Below are 19,409 nucleotides of genomic sequence, written 5' to 3' on the forward strand. Positions count from 1 at the left end.
AACTGCTAATTGGCGATCGTGGCTCAGGAGTTGGCAGTTCGTCTTGTAATCGGAAGGTTGCCGGTTCGAGCCCCGGCTCCGACAGTCTCGGTCGTTGTCTCCTTGGGCAAGACACTTCACCCGTTGCCTACTGGTGGTGGTCAGAGGGCCCGGTGGCGCCAGTGTCCGGCAGCTTCGCCTCTGTCAGTGTGCCCCAGGGTGGCTGTGGCTACAATGTAGCTTGCCATCACCAGTGTGTGAATGGGTGGATGACTGAATGTGTAAAGCGCTTTGGGGTCCTTAGGGACCAAGTAAAGCGCTATACAAATACAGGCCATTTACCATTTACCAAACATCTTCTAAAGTGGGAGGAAAGTAGCAATGATCCTTGAAAGTATAGCCTTAGAAAAACGGCTGGCAGAAAGAGCTAGTGATTCCCAGGACTACTCTCACTCATAGTTTGCCTCAGTTGTCAAACCTGGCCAAAGTGTTGAGTTAATGAGAAGTTACTGAACTATCACTGTTGTACGTAACTACAGTAAGATTAGCGCAGATAAATCTGCTGTTAAAGATGATTACGTAACATTTAAATCCAGTTTTGAGAGTTTTGAGCCTTGTTGCTCGGTAAAAGCAGTTAAACATAAAACCATTTACTCAATCCAAAATCTGTAGCTGCCATTATTCATTTTCCAGAAAGATAAAATTTGGAAATGACCAAAAATTGTAAATAGTGCACACCTCAGATGCAGTTGTTCACATGGCCATTAAATGTCATACCATCTTAAATCGTGACCAAAGCCCATAATTACATATGTGGAAATAACTACCAAAAGAAAAAAGACTTTTTAACTCTTCTAGAGCCACTCTGATCATATTCCCTTCCTCACTGCTCCACAGTAAAGCAATAAGCAATCATCAATGACAGAGAACATGTGCAGCACAGCACTACTCTATCAGTTTCATGCTCAAAAGGGAACATCACAACTCATCATCGTGGTTAGCGAGACCATACACTCTAGAAACACATTTCTCAAGTCAGAAACTATAGAAACGATCCCTGAAAGTATAGTCTTAGTTTGCAGAAGAATTAAAACTGCATCTCATTCGTGGTAGCATCATTCTTACTCACGGTTACTTCAGTGGCTCATCCAAAGATACCAATGCTTTTCTTCCTTATTTTAAGAAATAGTTAAGAAACGTGCCACTAAAATTTATTTACTTATTTATTTGATAGATTTGAGATATCTTTTAAAGTGTGTGGTGTGGCAATCAAATTGAGTCATCCTCATGAGTCGTAGTCCTGTCTGACTGAGAATTTTTTTTCTGTTCTCTTTGCTTAAAATCTAGCTGTTCTCTATCATATTGAGAGTATCTCTCTCCACTCCGTTACATATTCCATATATACAGGGTGGAGAGAGAGAGAGCTCAGAGAACCAAGGTTACAGTGTAACCACACTTTACCCCCAACATTTGGTGACTTTTATCTAAAAATAATTTCTCAGAATGAAGTTTTTTTAGAACAGTTATGATTGGTTGACACACTATACTAAAACTCGTGGAAGTTATGACTATACATCCTATAGTTTCTGATTTGAGAAATGTGTTTCTAAAGTGTATGGTCTCACTAACCACGACGATGACTTGTGATACTTCCTTCCAAGCATGAAATAGATAGAACAATCAGCTTGTCACTGATGACTGCTCTTTGCTTCCGTGTGGTGCACTGATGAAAGGAATACGGTCTGAGTGGTTGCATGAACATGAAAAATGTAAATATTGGCTTGACTGCTTTTATCCATGACTGTACTGATGCTGGCTTAGATGTAGTTTAGATACATTGCTTAGTGGAAAGAAAATTATATAAGCAATATTTGTTCTGAGGGAAACAAAGATATTTTCTAAATGTCACAGTTGTTAAAAAACAATTTGTGCTTTGGAAAATATTATGTACTATAGCATAATTATTTTTTGACACAAATTTATTATATTACTATAGAAGGCATAAAAATGTGTAGGAATAAAAGGAGCTTCTGGTTACAATTTCAATTAGGACATAGAATTCCTGCAGAAGCTTAAATCACAATTTAGTGACATATTGCCTGTAAAGTCCATATTTGACAAGAGGCAGTCAAGTCAACCTGGTGGCCAGAAAGGGCTTAATTTAGCAGTCACTAGAGAAAATAGACTGGCCTTATTTTTGAACATACAAGGTTCATGTAGACTCACCAAAAAAGAAAGAAAAAAGTTTACATTGCCTCGAATGGATGCAATAACTGAAGGTTGATTTACCTTTACAGTCGCTGTAAGACACCAGCCTTTTAAGTCTGTCTCAGTGTAGCATTTGTAACATTCTTTTATACTGAAAATATTTTTATACAACAATTTTTGTACGTTTCATGTAAATCCTAAACATGTTACTCATAATAAGGCCTCTAAAAGATCATCACCCTGAGTGAGAATAATTGTACTGAGAGTGACTTGTTGTTTCCATCCGCAGCTTTGTTACGACTATACTTTCAGGGATCATTTCTATAGTTTTTTACTTGAAAACTGTGTTTGTGGAGTGTATGACCTCGCTAACCACGACGATGAATTATGATGTTCCCTTTTGAGTATGAATCTGACAGACAATTGTGATTTTGTCATGTGTTTTCTGTCCTTGATAAGTGTTCAGAACATTGGTGAAAGGAAAATGCTCTGAGTGGTTTTAATAAAGTTGAAAGTCAGAATAGTGTTTAACTGTTAATCTACACTTGCATATGTCTTGTACCAGGAAAGCCAGTTATTTAAACTCCTCACCTGCAAAAGTTACTGGATAAAACAAGCATTCACTCTATCATTTTCCTTCTAAACTAGCAGAAATAAACCCTGAGTATAGGTGGACAATTTGTTTTTCATCTTCTTTTTTTCACCATCTTCTTTTTGTTGGATGTTCATAGATGTTCATATGTGTAGTCCTGTTCCTTCACAGACTTGCAGAGATCCAGAAGGATGTGGAGTACAGAATACCATTCCCAGTCAACAACTCCACCATTAGTGTTAACATGCAAGTGAATGTGTCCGCCTATCAGGGAAGAGCATTACTTGATCAAAATTTGGCCAATCTCACATTTAAGGTCTTCTTCTTGCACACCTCTGGCTGCTATTTATAGATCACACATTATGCTCCCTTGCACTTGTGTATCTGCAAATCTTGGTTTTTATTTTAACAAACTATTATCTGAGACCAGTAATACAAGTGGCCACTAGATGTCTCTACCTGCTTGAAGAGCTGGTAGACTGACAACATTTAGTCCAAGTTTAAGAAATTCTTCCTCAACAGACTTGTCTCTGTCACTCACTAAAAAAAGAAAATGTGTGTGAAGTCCCTTAAATAACCATTTATTTGTTCATTGCTTGGTTATTAATGCAACTATTGAATTCTACTCACACATGAAGGGACTTGCATGGGATGATTGTACCTGTGCTTTCAGTGCTATGACACCAGCTTGGTGTCATAACATTTCCTAGAACCACTCAGATCATATTCCCTTTATCAAAGATACAAAAAGAAGCAACGAAGAATCATTAATAAAAGAAAACACATGATAAAATCATGGTTGTCTGCCAGTTTCATGTTCAAAAGGGAACATCACAACTCATCATCGTGGTTAGCGAGACCATACACTCTAGAAACACATTTCTCAAGTCAAAAACTATGGAAATGATCCCTGAAAGTATAGTCTTAGTTAAGCGATGTCCAGAAAGAGCTAGTGATTCCCAGGACAGTCACTCTCACTCATGGTTTGCCTCAGCTGTCAAACATGGCCAAAGTCTCGAGTTAAGGGGAAGTTATTGAACTATTACTGTTGTATGTAACTACAGTAACATTAGCACGGATAAATCTGCTGTTAAAGATAATTACGTAACATTTAAATCCAGTATTGAGAGCGTTGATGCTTGGTAAAAGCCGTTAAATATAATACCATTTACTCAGTCGCTGGCATTACTGTGATCGTTTTCCAGAAAGTTAAAATTTGGAAATGACCAGAAATAGTAAATAGTGCACATTTCAGATGCAGTTGTTCACATGGTTATTAAATGTCATACTATTTTAAAATGTGACCAAAGCCCACAATTTTGTGTGTGGAAGCAATCACTAGACAAAAAAACAAAAACTGGTTTGTTTGTTAACTCTTGTAGAGCCACTCTGATCATATTCTCTTCCTCACTGCTCTACAGTAGAGCAATAAGCAATCATCAGTGACGGAGAACATGTGCAGCACAGCACTACTCCATCAGTTTCATGCTCAAAAGGGAACATCACAACTCATCATCGTGGTTAGCGAGACCATACACTCCAGAAACACATTTCTCAAGTCAAAAACTATAAAAATGATCCCTGAAAGTATAGTCTTAGTTAAGCAACGTCCAGAAAGAGCTAGTGATTCCCAGGACAGTCACTCTCACTAATGGTTTGCCTCAGCTGTCAAAACTGGTCAAACATGAACATTAGCTCAGACTTAAATGCAGTTTTAGATTTGGTAACTGCTGTTCTATGTAAAATGTGTCCTTTGTCAGCACCTCGAGGTGTGGCGGCGGTTGGCACCCTAGACACTCAAAAGTAAAATATCCAGTCTAAAAAATGAATGTAATTTTACTTTTTGCATGGTTCTGTAACCATACATACAGGTCAGGCTAGGTAGCACTGGCCGGTCGACCACAGGAGCAGCGACCCGAACCGAAACAATGGAAAATGCACAACATGAGGAAAGACGAGGAGAAGAAAGAACTCCCCCCAGACTGAGCTCCAACAGGGAGATCAGTTTGAGAATCATATTGAGAGAATCATATTATCATATTAAGACTATCTCTCTCCACTCCGTTACATATTCCATATATATAGGGTGGAGAGATAGTCTCTCGCTCAGAGAACCAACAGTGTAACCATACTTTACCCCCAATATTTGGTGACTTTTATCTAAAAAAAAATTTTTCAGAATGATGTTTGCTTGATCATTTTTTAGAACACTCATGATTGCATGACACACTATACTAAAACTCACGTAAGTTAAGACTACAGTTTGTATAGTTTCTGATTTGAGAAATGTGTTTCTAAAGTCTACGGTCTTGCTAACCACGACGATGACTTGTGATACTTCCTTCTAAGCATGAAATAGATACAACATCAAACATTTTATCTAAAACTTTCACACAATGAAGGTTGCTTGACCACTTTTTTAAAACACTCATGATTGAATGGCACACTATATTAAAACCCATAACAAACAGACAAACATTAATGTTAGATAATGAGACGATTTCTAAAAGATCAACACCCTGAGTGAGAATAATTGTACTGAGAGTGACTTGTTGGTTCCATCCTCAGCTTTTTTATGGCTATGCTTTCAAGGAGCATTTCTATGGTTTTTGGTTTGATGTGTTTGTAGAGTGTATGGTCTTGGAAACCATCATGGTTTGCTATGATGTTCCCATTTGAGTACGAAGCTGATGAACAGTCATGATTGTGTCATGTTTTTTTGTCATTCATGATTATTCAGTGCTTATTTACAGAATTGAAGCAACTACAATCTGAGTGGTTTTAAGAAAGTTGAAGAGGAAAACATTGCGTAACTGTTTTTCCAGACACTTGCTCTTTACTAATACCTGAAAAGTCATGTGTGACTTCTGAGTTATTTAAATCTCTCACCTACAAAAGTAAATGGATAAGACAGGCATTGAATCTATATTTTTGCAGAAACTTTTAGCCTTCAAAGTCTAAAATGCTTTACATGTTCTACTGGGCTTTTGTTGAAAGGCTGTTGAATTTCTGTACTGTTTGTTCGGAAATGCCTCTGAGGGACAGAAAAAGGCAATTAGAAAGACAGTAACGATAGCAAGTAAGTTGCTGGGAATTGCATTACCAAGCCTAGAAAGCATTTACAGGGACTGTGTATGAAGTAAAGCAAATTAATATTGTGAGTGAACCATCCACTTGTCTCCTTTAAACTGATACCATCTCCATGGCTTTATCATCCCCTTTTGTTGACAAAAAAACAGGTCCAAATTATCTTTTACTCCTATCAAATATTTGAACATGAGCAACATAAATGTTTCCAAATTGGTAATGCCAAAAAATATTTTTATCAGTAGATCTTACTTTTGTAAAAGTTATAGTTCAATGTAGTTTTGATGAAGGGAATATGGTCTGAGTGGTCATAGAAAGGATTTAAAGGTAAAAATGTGGTTTTAAGTGCTTAAAGCTCCTGTTTTTATCACAAGGGCTAAAAACACCACAGATGGTTGTCACTTCTGGGCAAAAAGCAAGTGTTTTAAATTATTTCTCTTTGCCTTGTTATGGAGCATAAAGGAAGGAAATATGTTTTAAAGAAGGTTGGCTTTGGTTTTACAATTTCGTACTTTAAATGCACCTTAGTTTAAATGTAAACTTTTGAGCAAATGTTTGAGATAAAGATGTTTCAAAAAAATGTGATTACAAGTGTTACATGTTCACCATGAATCGTGATCTCGGGGTGGGGGATCCCCCCCTTCTGGTTGTCATACATATCAGTGTGGTGGCCGCACCTGCAGCCACCCAGTTATGAAGTTCGCCAGCACTTTTATATAATAGGAGTTAACTATTAAACTAACTGTTGGTTTTGTTTCTTTGATATTAGATGATTCATTTGTCAACCTAGTGTCCTCAAGCAGTATTTACGTCACCTTGGTTTCTTGGGTGTTTATTTTTATCTGGTGTTCCAGAAAAAGTAAGGGGAAAAAGGCACTGCAGCATGCCTTGGCCTTCTGCTCTGTATTTGATTCCCATTTATTAAGAAATAAAATGTGCCATGTTTGCTTGAATGGTTGGTAATTGTGTTACATTATAATATGTATTAAATTATCTTGAAGAAAATGAAAGTTGATGGACACAGTCAAGAATTAAGTTAAAGTTATGTTGACTTAGTTATGCTAGGACTGATAAGTACAATAATCTTTATTGTCACTGCATATATACAGTGGAACTGGATACAGTATTGTCAGTGCAAAGAATAAAATCTAAACTGTACACCTGACTATGATCAGTTGTGAGATAAATTATTGGGACATTTTTTCAACCACCTTTGAAAACCTCTTTGAGATTTGGAGTTTTTTGGAGTGTTTTGTTTTTTTTAGTATACTTTATGTCAACTTAAAAAAAGCGAATCATTAGGATCAAAACCCTCCCAGTACTCCTGTTGACTTTCTTCATCTTCCTGATAAGCTTACTATTTATTTGTTAACCTCTTCCTTTGAATACTTTCCTGCATTTCCTCATTTCACCGCCAAGCCTCCTTGTCTTCTTTTCTCTATCCAGAGAAAATACCAAAAACCATTTTGGCAATTTCCTTCACCACTTCAGCTCTACCACTTCCAGATATCTAGGAACTCTTCCCTACCACCCGGAGCCTGTGACAAATTTTCCCTGTGCAACGTTTTTCCTTCTTAAGCTTCCACTATTAAATGCTTGTGTCTGCCTTCACTTACTACTGCTTCTTGATTTCTTAAGTCATCCTACAGACTACCGTCAAATTCTGCCTATCTACATTCTCACATTGTACCTGCCTATTTCTTTCAGATTGGACCTGTTTTCCTTTTTAGTTTTTAGTTTTAGTTTCTTGTTAGACTCATTGCTACTTTCTTCACACTTTAGAAGAATGTGCATCCTAGAGGATGGATTTTAAAAACAAAAATCTGGAACAATATCTGAATATGTGGGACAAATGATAAAAATGTAGTGGAGTCCTACATAAAGAGGGACCTGTGCTCACCCTAAAACCTTTTAACACTCACAAAATTATAATTTATGTTACTAAAAAAATCGCATTTTTAACGTGGCTTTGCTGCTTTATTCTTAAATCTCATATAGTTTATTATAAGGTCCAATCCAAAAAAATATGTTATTCTTGTATTTTATTGTGAAAAAAAGGTTGAAAACAGGAAGTTGCGCTCTACGTAGGCGTTTGCGTGACGTAACACGTAAATAAGTTGATCAAGCTGTTATTAGCTAGGTTGTTTTCTTCCTTTAGCCTTAATCTCTCGCATGATATTAATGACTGGGTGACATTTACACACAGCTCTTGGGAGATAAACCGGAACTGACACTTTAACCAACAAATGAGGATATGCCATCCGACTTTGTAACATATACAGAAAGTAAACCTTGTGAGGACGAGAAACCGAGAGTCAAACAGCTAACAGCGGTCAGCGCCGCAAATCTCCACACCGTGTACCGCTCATGCTGACTTTCTCTTCCATTTCTTCTTCGTTTTTAGTCGGCCTTTAGATTCGCCAAGTCCGGTCAGTGGTTTCGCCAGAAGAGAATGAACTGGTTTTTCCCATCCTCCAAAGGCTCTGGATCTCTCCCTCCTCTGAACAGCTTACAGCAACAGAGACAGCGGCAGATCGAGTCCCTAAAAGCTGCCCACCCGAGGTAATTACGATCCGTCACCCCAAAACCCGACCCGTGAGATTGTTTTATGGTCACCACAATGTTTCCTGAACATTTTAATGGGGTTAAATAGAAAACACCCTCACTCAGTTTACAAACACACCTGCTGTTTACTTCTCAGAGCTAGCTACTTCTCACAGTTAAGTTAAAAGTACCTCATGCTAGCAACCAACTTTTGGTTTATTATCGACCACATTTATCCCATCTGTTCTCTAAATATTAAAATTATGTAATACTATTTTAGGTAAACCCACTGTTGTGAAGCCCCTTAGTCTGGTTTGTAAGCTAATCCTGCTAGCCTTTTCTCATGGCTAATTAGCGCGTGCTATGTTAGCATTAAATGACAGGGTCTATTTTTAGGGCTCATGGCTGGACATGTCCTGTGGTCATGTGTTTGCCATGCATGTAGTTTTAAGATGAGCTTGTTACTGAGAAGTGGAGATTAAAGTATTAGCCTTTGTTTATCAACGAATGTTTCCAGCGTAAGCCACCATAAACCCACTGTTGTGGTTCATTTCTTGAGCCAGCATGGAGTCACAGTCTTCTCCCTCGTAATGCGAATTATGGCAAGTGTGTGACAAAGAAATGGGATTACACAGTTTCTGAGAAGGAACCAAGCATATCAAATGCAGATCATGTGCTTTTAGATGCCATGGAGCTCTGAATGCTTCTCATATGATGACACTGATGTTACTGGGTGTAAGGTGAAGGTTTTCTACACGCTACTTTGACATGGTAATTGATTTTTTTGGGTGCTGACTGTTTAAACCCCTTATATTGACTTCCGGACCAACTTCAACATGAACCTTCTTTGCCCTATTTTTTCAAGTTGTGATTTTATAAACAGTGTAGCATTACAATTATTCCATCATTTCACTGGTGCAGTTTATCTGGTAAAAATGCAGTTATTCAGATAAATAGTGGAATCAGCAGCATTAGAGGCAGTGAAAGGGAAAGTTCATTATTATCAGACACTGACAGTCACTTGTGTGTGATTTTAAAACCTAACATGTCAAGTGTATTAATTGCTCTTTTTTGTGAAACAACTCTGTTTTTTTTCTACCTTTTCCCCAGCAATCAACTACTAAGTACCATAAATAGATTGTATTTACTTATTCATGAAAACTATGTTCACCTTCTGTGCCATTTTAATCCCTCACCCACAGAAGTTGTTGGGTGAGGATAAATACTGAATCTATCATTTGCTCTTTAAACTAGCAGAATTTCATAAACCTTGACCTTAGGTGTATAATTCTCCTTTTTCATCTTCTTTTGGTTGCATGTTGATAAATCTTCAAATTTCTGGCCCTGTTCCTTTTTTACAGCCTTGCAGAAATCCAGAAGGATGTGGAATACAGAATACCATTCACAGTCAACAATTCAACCATTAGTGTTAACATGTGAGTACATTTTTACACCTACCAGGTGGGATCAAAAAGTTCTAATTGTATGTCTGTGAAAACAAAGAGCCTTACCTAATCTCACATTGGAGGTCATTTTCTCATACACATCTGGCTGCTTTTTTTATAGATCTCTCACTACTATCATTATATTCTCTTGCATTTCTGCTTGGTTTTTATTTTCAGTAAGTGCATTGAACTTTGCACTGGGAGTCTCACACCATGGGGTAATGATAATAGCACCTCATGTACCGCATTGCCTTCAGGCTTGGAGACTGTGGACTGCAAACTGCTGTATTGTAGCCAGAGCCTGTTATCACCAGCCGTGTTTTTTCAGATAAAATTTTGGTCAGTTTAAAAGAGTGGTCAGAATGGGAATAATAGCAGCCATGCTGGAGGCTGCTTAAACATACACAGGATTATGACGGTCAACATGGGTTAGGCCAAAAAGGATTTTGGATTTTATAGGCCTCTTTTCTGAAACTTTTTGTCACACTGCATACAGTAATTTCAGATTATCAACAGACAATGGTTTGTGTGCCTCAAAGTCAGTCTGTACTTACACCACTGATTGAAATCTGACTTTGGCTTAACAGCACTGTAAAATAAATACAAAAGAAGGCTAGCATTACAAGAGAAACAAGATAGAAATTTTCAGATTTCCACAAAGAAGATGAGACAAGAAAAACTAGTAAAGCCGGTTGAGAACCCAAATATGTGCCATAGGCTCTAGTAACTCTCGCATTAGGTAGTCAAATGTTTATGAGAGCTGTTAGGAAAAACCTTTGTCACACATTCACTCCCATTTCTGCTTCTATTTTTGTCACCTATAAAGAAAATATGGGGCTGGGCTTTATAGGTGTGGAGGTCTGTCCATTAATTGGTTTGGGTCTGGGTATTTCAGAACTGTATTTGCCATAAACATTTTTGACAGATGCCACTTTGGCATGTAACAGCAGGTAAACACAGGTGTTACTAATCCCAAGAACAAAATTTATGACACAATAAATACCTACATTTTCAATAATCCTGCTCTTATAAAGTCTGTTTCTTTGTTTATCAGTTAAGTTCTCATTTGCTTCCTGCATAATTGACTTGTTTCCTATAGATTATCCAGTAATGTTGATTGATTATCCAGCAATACTACATCATAACTAGATTTATATTATCTGGGCTGTAAATTGTTGATAGTTAACATTAAAGGGTTTAACTATGAAAGTTGAACACTTCTCTTTTGTTACCCTTCATTTCAGTTTGCTGCCTCCTCAGTTCCCCCAGGAGAAACCAGTGGTTAGTGTCTTTCCCCCTGTTGGTCATCATTTAGTGGACAGCAATAATGGCACTATGATCAAGAGCCCCCTCATCACTAATGTAAGTAGCTTTTGAGGATTAAAGAGGGTTTTTTTTCAGATCTTAAACAAGAATTATAAATTATGGCATCCAGAATCAATACTTAAAATGACACAGATAACACTCTTTTTTGTTTAAAGTGTCATTGCACAAATGTGTGTGTGGTTTTCTTTTTTTGTTTCTTTGTTTTACAATGATCTGTGTAAAAGAAAAAAAAAGAAAAAAAAAGAGAGAAACAAAGGGAAGTAAAATGCTGCAAAGTGACAGCATTGCTGTGAAAGCAGCAGGACAAGTTGAAAGATCATTACAAGTTGAATGATCATTACTCATGGTAGTGTCCAAGATAACTACATTTTTCATCTGACTAAAAGTGAAAGTGAAATAAGTAACTTAAAGTTAGGGGGTTTCCAAGGCTGAGCAGTAGGTCTTCTCACCACCATCAAATGCTCTCTGTCTTCAACCAAGAAGAATAGTCTAATTCTATTATCCAGTTTACTTGGAAATACGTATACGTAATCCAGTTTTCTAAAGCTATAATACATCATCTGCACACACAAATAAATAAATAGCATACTTTAGAAAGCATCTTGAATGTAACCAAATTTTAAAAAATGATTTAATACATAATTAAATTGATTATGTTACACACTTCAATGCATAATTGTAAACTATGACAGATCCAGATAGAGTGGGGAGAGCTGTCGTCGATGCACAGCTTTCTATCTGGTATCCTTGCTTCATTTGTGCACATAAACCAGGTGTTCATCAGCTGCAAAAACATGTACTTGTTTCCTTTTTTCTGTTTCTTTCATTGGTTCATTGCAAAGTAAATCCACTTATGTTAGGTTCTTCTGTTAATTCATGCTTTAATTTTATCCATGTTACTGTATTTAGTTGTTGTTATATATGTTCTAGTTTGGGATGCACTCAGACCTGGGAAAGGTCATCCAAAGTCTGCTTGACGAGTTTTGGAAAAGTCCTCCCGCCTTGATGTCTAGTGGTCCTTCTGGCTTTCCTTAGTAAGTCTCCTCCTTCTGTCATTGAGAATATAAGACACTTATTTCTCAGTACTTCTTATGGCATTCTAAGAAAGTTCGTATATTTTTCAAGTGTGGTCTTATTCTAAATATTTTTTTAGTCAGAGTTTAATTTGGACAATGTATAATCTAAAAAGCAGTTTGATATATTTTTTCCACATTAAAAATCATTTAAAGATTGATATTATGCCTTTTATTCTTTCCTTTTTTCACTGGAGCAGTATGTACAAATCATCAGGTATAGCACCTTACCCCAATCCGGCTTTTCACTTTGGTTCTCGCCACATGGGACCCAGTCAGACACCGTCTCCTGGTCCAGCCCCTGCGCCAATGCCTCACCCAGGGGTCGATAGTGCCCTTGGGCCCCCTCGAGCTCCAGCGCCATATGGAATAATTTCTGACCTGCCACTGCCTGTACCTATTGGAGATTCAGAGGTATGCAATTGATGCACAGTGTAAAAAAATGGAATGGTAACAGTCAAGCATATGGCAAGCCAACCATCACCTTCACCAAACCAGATAAAAGCACTGATCAAAAAGTTGTAGGTTCCTCCGCCTATATCCCAGGTTCTGGACTGCTTCCAGCACAAATTCTGTTTAATAAAGATCGCTTTGTAAATGTAAACATTAGCCGGGCTGGAAGCAACCCACGAATGGTTGAGAAAATGTCACTGATGGGGAAATTGGCCAAATTTAAAGGTAATTTTGTGGAACTCAAGGATGTATTTTACCCCAAACCAGAACTTTTTGTTGAACCTAATCAAGTAGTTTTCAGCACATGAACCTAACCATAGTTCAACCAAAAGTGAAAAACAAGTGAAAAACAAAACAAATCAGCGAATGAAGAAAAAAATCCAAGCTTAGAACACAACGGGGAAACGAGCCATGGTGTCCTGCCAAGAAATCTACAACTTGTGCTGTCATTAACACTCCATACAACTAATGTGGACTTTCTAGGTCGCTCAAATAAAACTTTAATCTCATGCTGGCCAATATTAGTGCCACTAGTGCATGCACATTACACATTACAGGAAGAAGCAGATGGCATCAGACAAAATTACTCAGAGAACTAGCATTGGACAGTCCAACACAACTCTAGTGTTCAGACATTAATACACTGAAGATTGTGATGTGAATATATTACTTCTGTTTCTTCTAGACTGGACTAAATGGACACGTGTACAAGATGCCTGAGATTCCTGAGTCTTTTCCTGAACTCTGTGACATGAAGTAAAGTATTCCTTAATGATTTCAAATTAAAATGTTTGCACAGTGTGAAATGTTTGTTCGTGACAAAAATTATTTCATACCATTATTTCATACCATTATTGATGTATTCAACATCTTACCAACATCTTAAACATCTTAAAGTGGGAGAAATAATTATAAATAATGCTGAATTTATAAGTTGCTCACTTACAAAGAAAACGATAGTGTCTAATTATTCATTTTAATGATGTGAGACAGATTATCAACCCAAAATGCAGAAAAATCTCCAAAAAGTATCTGGAAAATCTAGAACTATACAACTATAAAAATCTTGCTTCAGGGGGTGAGGATGATCATGAGAAAGGTGGTGGATCAACCTGAAACTACACGGGATGAACTTGTTAGTGATCTGAAGACAGAACATGTAAGACTCTTGCCATAAATGACTTAAATCTTTCAGCACCTGCAGCGTCCCCCTGCTCAAGAAGGCACATGTACAGGCATGTCCTAAATTTGTTAGTGAACATGATTGAACATGATTCAGAGAAGATTTGGCAGAAAATTCTAGGGCTCAGCTCGACGAGCTGTGTTTGGAGGATGAAATCTGCTGAGTATAACCCAAAGTGCACCAACCTGACAGTCAAGCAGGAGTTAAAACATTATACGTTGGGGTTTTTTTTTTTTTTTCTTCTAAGCGTACACGATGACTTCACTCCACTGAGGGGCCAGTGAACAGGACTAAGTATTGCAAAATCTTAAATCTTAGAACCTCTGTCCCTCAGCCAGAACAGTGAAGATGGATCACGGATGTCTTTTCCACGATGGCAATGACCAAATTCATACCACCACGGCAACAAAGGAGTGGCTGGGTTTTGGTTGATATTCCGTCTCTATCCATTAAAATGAAGCTACAATAAAAGTTAGAGGCTTTTCATGGTTTTTTTTGTAAGTGGGCACTCACATCAAATAATTATTCTCTCACATATCTGCCCATTTATCCATTTTTTTCTTTATCCACCCCCAGCCTGACACAGTTGTCAGATATGTCTGAAAACGAAGATGTGTTGCTCAAGTTTTTTGTGAGTTTGCCACAACTGAAACAGGTCACATCTGATAAAGAAGAGTTGGTCAACAGTATACTGGACATGGCCAGTAAGTTCCTCCCCTGTTCTCATAGATGGTCATAGGAGTCATAGGAAAGTGAAGCTCTAATTTAAGTTGGTGTCAATGTGTTTTTGCAGAGAAAAATCTTCAAATAGAGCCACATCTGGACGGAAAAAGACAAGAGATGCTCTACAAGGTCAGTTCTTACATAATTCCCCTTTGTTTCATAATCAAGTCTAGTCAGTGTATTTATAAGCACATTTAAAAACAACGCAGTTTGACCAAAGTGCTGTACTAACTGAAAAATAGAAAAATAATAAATATATACATCAATATAGAAAAATAGAAGATAAGCCACAAAAGCAAAACAACTCAGTCACCGTTAAAAGCTAGGGATTAAAGAGGTGTGTTCAGACAGGTTTTAAAAATGTTAGAGAGGTCAGAATTTGAAAAGGCAGACAGTTTCAGAGTTTAGGCGCAGTAACTGCAAAGGCCCGGTCTCCTCTCTGTGTCATACACACATGGCTCACATATTCGTTCATGACATTGTTCTGCTGCTCATTATGTGTTTTTGTCTCTTGTGCTAACAGTATGAACAGCTGACTCAGATGAAGTCAGCTTTTGAAACAAAGATGCAGAGACAGCACGAACTCAGTGAGGTAAATGGCCACACCAGCACACTCTGGTTTTACACGTAATACATGTTTAGTGCAAATACACGTCTTGAAATGAGAGTTTTGACATTTTCATATGTTTATTCCAATACTGATTTATCATTTTGTTGATTAAAACTGAGCTTGGGTTGTTTAATATACTGTGTAACTTGTGAATCGTATAACTGTGTAATTGTAGTACTCTTTGTTACTTAAGCTAAGCTTGATTGACTGCTTAGTTTCCAGAAACCAAGCACAAAAAGAAAAAGTAAAATATAAGATACAGACTTAATTGGTGACTACATGTCAGTCTGCTACAGTTGTGGTCAGAGGTTTATATACACTCATCAATGACGTGAACGTTGTGGTGATTTTTTTGGCTTTTAATTGACTTTTCCAGGGTTTAATGATTGCACAGCATATATCTTTATTCACTTTAAATAGCAAGTATTGGGTGCATAAGTTTGAATTTCTTTTGAATTTTCTTTAATCCACACAGGGTCAAAAGTATACATTAAAGGCTCAAATATATACATACAGTTACTTTTATCTTTCAGCAGGTTATCCTGAAGATTTTACATTGTCTTTTTACTTGACTTGGCCAATACAAGGCCCCTTCACCGGCAGAAAAAAGGATTTGTTTAACAGCACTCATTAGATTGAGCAATACTCTAAAGAAGAGCTTATAGATATCAACCCAGACATGTTTGCCTGTAAGCACTCTTTGATCATTTTGTATTTGTCATTTATGTTTTGTTTTTTTATTTTACTCCCTACCAGAGTTGCAGTCTAAGCACTCTACAGGCTCGGTTAAAAGTCGCAGCTCACCAGGCAGAGGAGGAGTCTGAGGAGACGGCTGAAAACTTCCTGGAAGGACGCATTGACATTGATGAATTCCTGAACAGCTTCATGGAAAAAAGAACAGTGAGATGCTAACAACAACAAGAACGACAAAAAGCCATTTATACCTAGAATTGCCCAGGAGTCATTTTTATGCTGTTTTTTAATTCATGTTTCATTCATGTTTTGTTATATGAGTCAGAGTTAGCTGGGTTTGATTGAACGATACATAAATAGGGGACTGGAGGTGAATAAAAAATCATTTTTTTGAGTTTTGAATGGGATGCAAACAGGGTATTAAAACTGTAAGGAACTGGAGAGAGACTGATGACGGTCATGATAATGACAAATCTATCATGCAAAGCCTACCCGCTGTGTTGACCCCTTGTGGCAAGGGAAAGCTGAAAGTAGCTTCTTTTATTTGTTATCATTGGAGAAAGTAATAAAAAAAACTTATTCAAGAAGTGAAATCTTTGCTTTTGTTGATACTGTTGCATCAGTGGGTAAAAATGATGCTGCGTGGCTGTTCTAGTGTTACATGTTGGCTTTTTTTTAACCTTTTAAAGACTGAACCATGAAATAATTGACAGAAATTTTTAATTGTTTAAAAATAGAGGTTTTATTGAACCTCCTGACACTTTTTAAAAAAAATGTTAGTTTTAATTTGTGCCATATTTACTGCATTTGGCTCTATTGTAATTTATTGTAAATTATTGTTAGGTGTGAATGTTATAGGAAGTACTGCATTTAACATTTTAAGGGGAAACTTCAGATGACTTTTGTTTTGTTTTCCAGCTTTGCCACAGCAGAAGAGCCAAAGAAGAGAAGCTGCAACAGTCCATCAACACACATGGCCCGTTTCCTACCAGTCACTAGATCACAAGGTAGAAGAATCACAGCACAGCACACATTACTTAGTCGCATTGCAGTCACATGTCTGTTTAAAGGGTAAAAATGCTGGTTCTCAACTTTTGCAATGACTGTAATAACCTTTCCTCTTTTTTTTGAAAGAAAAAAAAAAGGAAATTGTATTTTTCATTCCCATTTATTCATTCTGCTTTTCTCACCATTTCTTTGGTCCTCAGATTCAGAGTTTCTCAGCCAACTGCTGCCAAGTAAAAGGAAAAAGGTATTACAGGGGCTGAAAAGCACACTGGGCACTCATCAGTTTGGAGAAACATGAAGATTTTGATTGCAATGTTGGGCTAAAACAAGAAGCCTATGGTGTCCAGATCCGAGCTTAAAAAAACAACAAAACAAAACACAAAAAAGCAGTTAAAGTTGGATCTTGTGAGAGTAACGTTGAGTCACCACAGGAGGCCAAACCTTGGAGGATGAGTGGTACATGCCTAGATGCTCCAGACACATTACTATGGATTCATCACATTGTGGATAATTTTATTGCACTTTCTTTTTTTTCTTTTTTCTTTTTCCAGTTTTGACATGGCAGTGATTACAACAAGCTTTGTTTCCTCTTTAGATTTATGTCACGTTGCTCATAAAATCTTGCCTGTTCTTAATCAGGAAGGTTGGAGATGTGAAGAAATGTGGAAGAAAGTACAAGTTGTGTAGTACAGTGCCCCTAATCTTCCATTTTCTTTGCTGTGGGCTAGTTAGTATCACTTAAAAAGTTATTCTGAAATATTGGTGTCTGTACCATACATCTCTGAGATCAGTCCTTGCTTAATCATCCCATTACACTATACGGAGATGTTGTGCAGCCAATGCACTTTCAGCGATAATTTGTCCAAGACAGCCATGACTGTCAGTGAGTAAAACAAAGAAAAGAAGCAAGGACTCAACAGTGCGGTCAGGAGACATTTAATTGGGCTGTTAAAATTTAAACTATGTGTTTTCAAAGTGGAAAGTGGTTGATTGTTAATCAAGCTGTCAGTTTGAGGAAATCCTAAACACAGCCTGAATATCATTGTGTTTACATAAACATTCATAGTTAAGGTTTCAACTTTTCTATCAGTACTCTGATAATCCCTCAATTTATGTACTGTAAGTTGTAATACATTTGTTTTCAATTCAAAGTTAACGTGAACCAAGCAGACCACATAACATACTGTAAGAGCTGTTTCAGTTGTTAGTTCCTGTATTGTAATTCTGCTTATTGAGGGTCACGTATTGAAACCAATGCTAACACGATTAGCATTTGTGGTTCTAGTTTTTAGCACTGAAAGCAAATATTTTTCTGTTCAGAGGGCAGGTTAAACTACATTAACTCAAATCTGAATACTTCAGTCCCTCTTTTATTTTAATTCAGTGCTTTTTACATTGATTGATTAAAAAAAAAATTATTGATGTAAACATACTGACCACCACTTTTCCCTTATATGCACAGTTATGATCGCCTGAGAAACTGTTTTCTGACACCTGAAACCTCAAACTTGAAATTTCTGCTGAAAAGCCTCAGAAGATGTGGGATAATGTTGAGGAATATTAGTTTAAATGCTGCAGTAAAACTCAATGACATTGGATACTGTATTTAAATAATGTTAATAATAGGCTATATTGTAATCAAAGACTCAAGACACCTTGTATTATATGTTCTTATTTAATTTGTTAGAGTAATAAAGCATTTAGAATAAATTCTGTGATCACATTCTTTTTAACATACCAGCATTGCCTGAAAGCCAGAGTTTCTCAGGGTATCCTTGGGCTGCATGATGTCAGTAAGACCATGATGTGGAATTTGTTCAATGAACATACAGAGAAATCCCCAACACTAAGTGAACAGCCTCTTGGCAATACTGGGAAGGAAAAACTTGTTATGAACAGGAAGACACCTTTGGCAGAACCAGGCTCAGGAAGAGGCAGCCATCTGTCGCGACGGGTGATGGGAGGAAGACAGGACAAAAAAAACACACTGTGGAAGAGAGCCAATTAATAATAAATAATGATTAAATTCAGAGTGGTGTGTAAGCTCAGAGAGTGAAGGGTGAGTGAAGAAGAAGCACTCAGTGCTTTGTAGGAAGCCCTCAGCAGCCTAAGCCTATGGTGGTGTAACTAAAGCAGGATTCAGGGTAACCTGAGCCAGCCTTGTATAACTATACTTTATAAAATTCAATTTACACTAAAGATTATACGGTGTAATTTTTCATGGCATTAAAATAAAGCACAACACTGCTACCGTATATATTGTGGTTGCGTGCAGTACTGTACACACAAAACATTAAAGCTCAGTACCTATGTGCACTTTCGCCATTAGAAAATTTGCTTACATTATTATCTGTATGAAAATAGACACAATTTTTTTTATTCGTTCTTTTATAAAACATGAATCTTTTTGTTTCTTTGTTTGGTATCACTGGCCTGTGGGTTGCTTTTGCCTGCTGTGGATATCATCTTCATCAGTAAACAGTTT

At 37.2% G+C, this 19,409-nt stretch overlaps 1 protein-coding gene, 3 non-coding genes and 3 pseudogenes across 4 annotated transcripts; 4 read left to right on the forward strand and 3 right to left on the reverse strand.

Moving 5' to 3' along the window:
* Window positions 1–838: 838 nt before the first annotated feature.
* LOC134630095 (small nucleolar RNA U3) lies at window positions 839–1,052 on the reverse strand. Its single transcript, XR_010094167.1, has one exon. It is a non-coding gene; the product is annotated as a small nucleolar RNA U3 (small nucleolar RNA).
* A 486-nt stretch (window positions 1,053–1,538) lies between these two features.
* On the forward strand, window positions 1,539–1,730 carry LOC134630102 (small nucleolar RNA U3; annotated as a pseudogene).
* Window positions 1,731–2,483: 753 nt separating this feature from the next.
* LOC134630101 (small nucleolar RNA U3) lies at window positions 2,484–2,685 on the forward strand (annotated as a pseudogene).
* An 805-nt stretch (window positions 2,686–3,490) lies between these two features.
* On the reverse strand, window positions 3,491–3,705 carry LOC134630099 (small nucleolar RNA U3). The gene has a single exon (XR_010094171.1). It is a non-coding gene; the product is annotated as a small nucleolar RNA U3 (small nucleolar RNA).
* Window positions 3,706–4,162: 457 nt separating this feature from the next.
* LOC134630097 (small nucleolar RNA U3) lies at window positions 4,163–4,376 on the reverse strand. Its single transcript, XR_010094169.1, has one exon. It is a non-coding gene; the product is annotated as a small nucleolar RNA U3 (small nucleolar RNA).
* Window positions 4,377–5,354: 978 nt separating this feature from the next.
* LOC134630106 (small nucleolar RNA U3) lies at window positions 5,355–5,559 on the forward strand (annotated as a pseudogene).
* Window positions 5,560–7,975: 2,416 nt separating this feature from the next.
* Window positions 7,976–19,149, forward strand: vps37a (VPS37A subunit of ESCRT-I). The gene is made up of 12 exons (XM_063476600.1): window positions 7,976–8,428; window positions 9,772–9,846; window positions 11,100–11,217; window positions 12,112–12,215; window positions 12,455–12,668; window positions 13,393–13,463; window positions 14,467–14,594; window positions 14,684–14,742; window positions 15,137–15,205; window positions 15,980–16,123; window positions 16,835–16,923; window positions 17,125–19,149. The coding sequence occupies exons 1-11, from the start codon at window positions 8,319–8,321 to the stop codon at window positions 16,913–16,915; spliced, it is 1,173 nt and encodes a 390-aa protein (XP_063332670.1). The 5' UTR covers window positions 7,976–8,318; the 3' UTR covers window positions 16,916–16,923; window positions 17,125–19,149.
* The last annotated feature ends 260 nt before the right edge of the window (window positions 19,150–19,409 follow it).

The sequence above is a fragment of the Pelmatolapia mariae genome, linkage group LG6 (assembly GCF_036321145.2).
Source record: "Pelmatolapia mariae isolate MD_Pm_ZW linkage group LG6, Pm_UMD_F_2, whole genome shotgun sequence".
Taxonomy (NCBI): Eukaryota; Metazoa; Chordata; class Actinopteri; order Cichliformes; family Cichlidae; genus Pelmatolapia; species Pelmatolapia mariae.

Coding starts and splice junctions, on each gene's coding strand:
- vps37a (XM_063476600.1), top strand. CDS start 8,319: ATGAACTGGTTTTTCCCATCCTCCAAAGGCTCTGGATCTCTCCCTCCT. Junction 8,429..9,771: donor CTAAAAGCTGCCCACCCGAG/GTAATTACGATC, acceptor CCTTTTTTACAG/CCTTGCAGAAATCCAGAAGG. Junction 12,669..13,392: donor TACCTATTGGAGATTCAGAG/GTATGCAATTGA, acceptor TGTTTCTTCTAG/ACTGGACTAAATGGACACGT.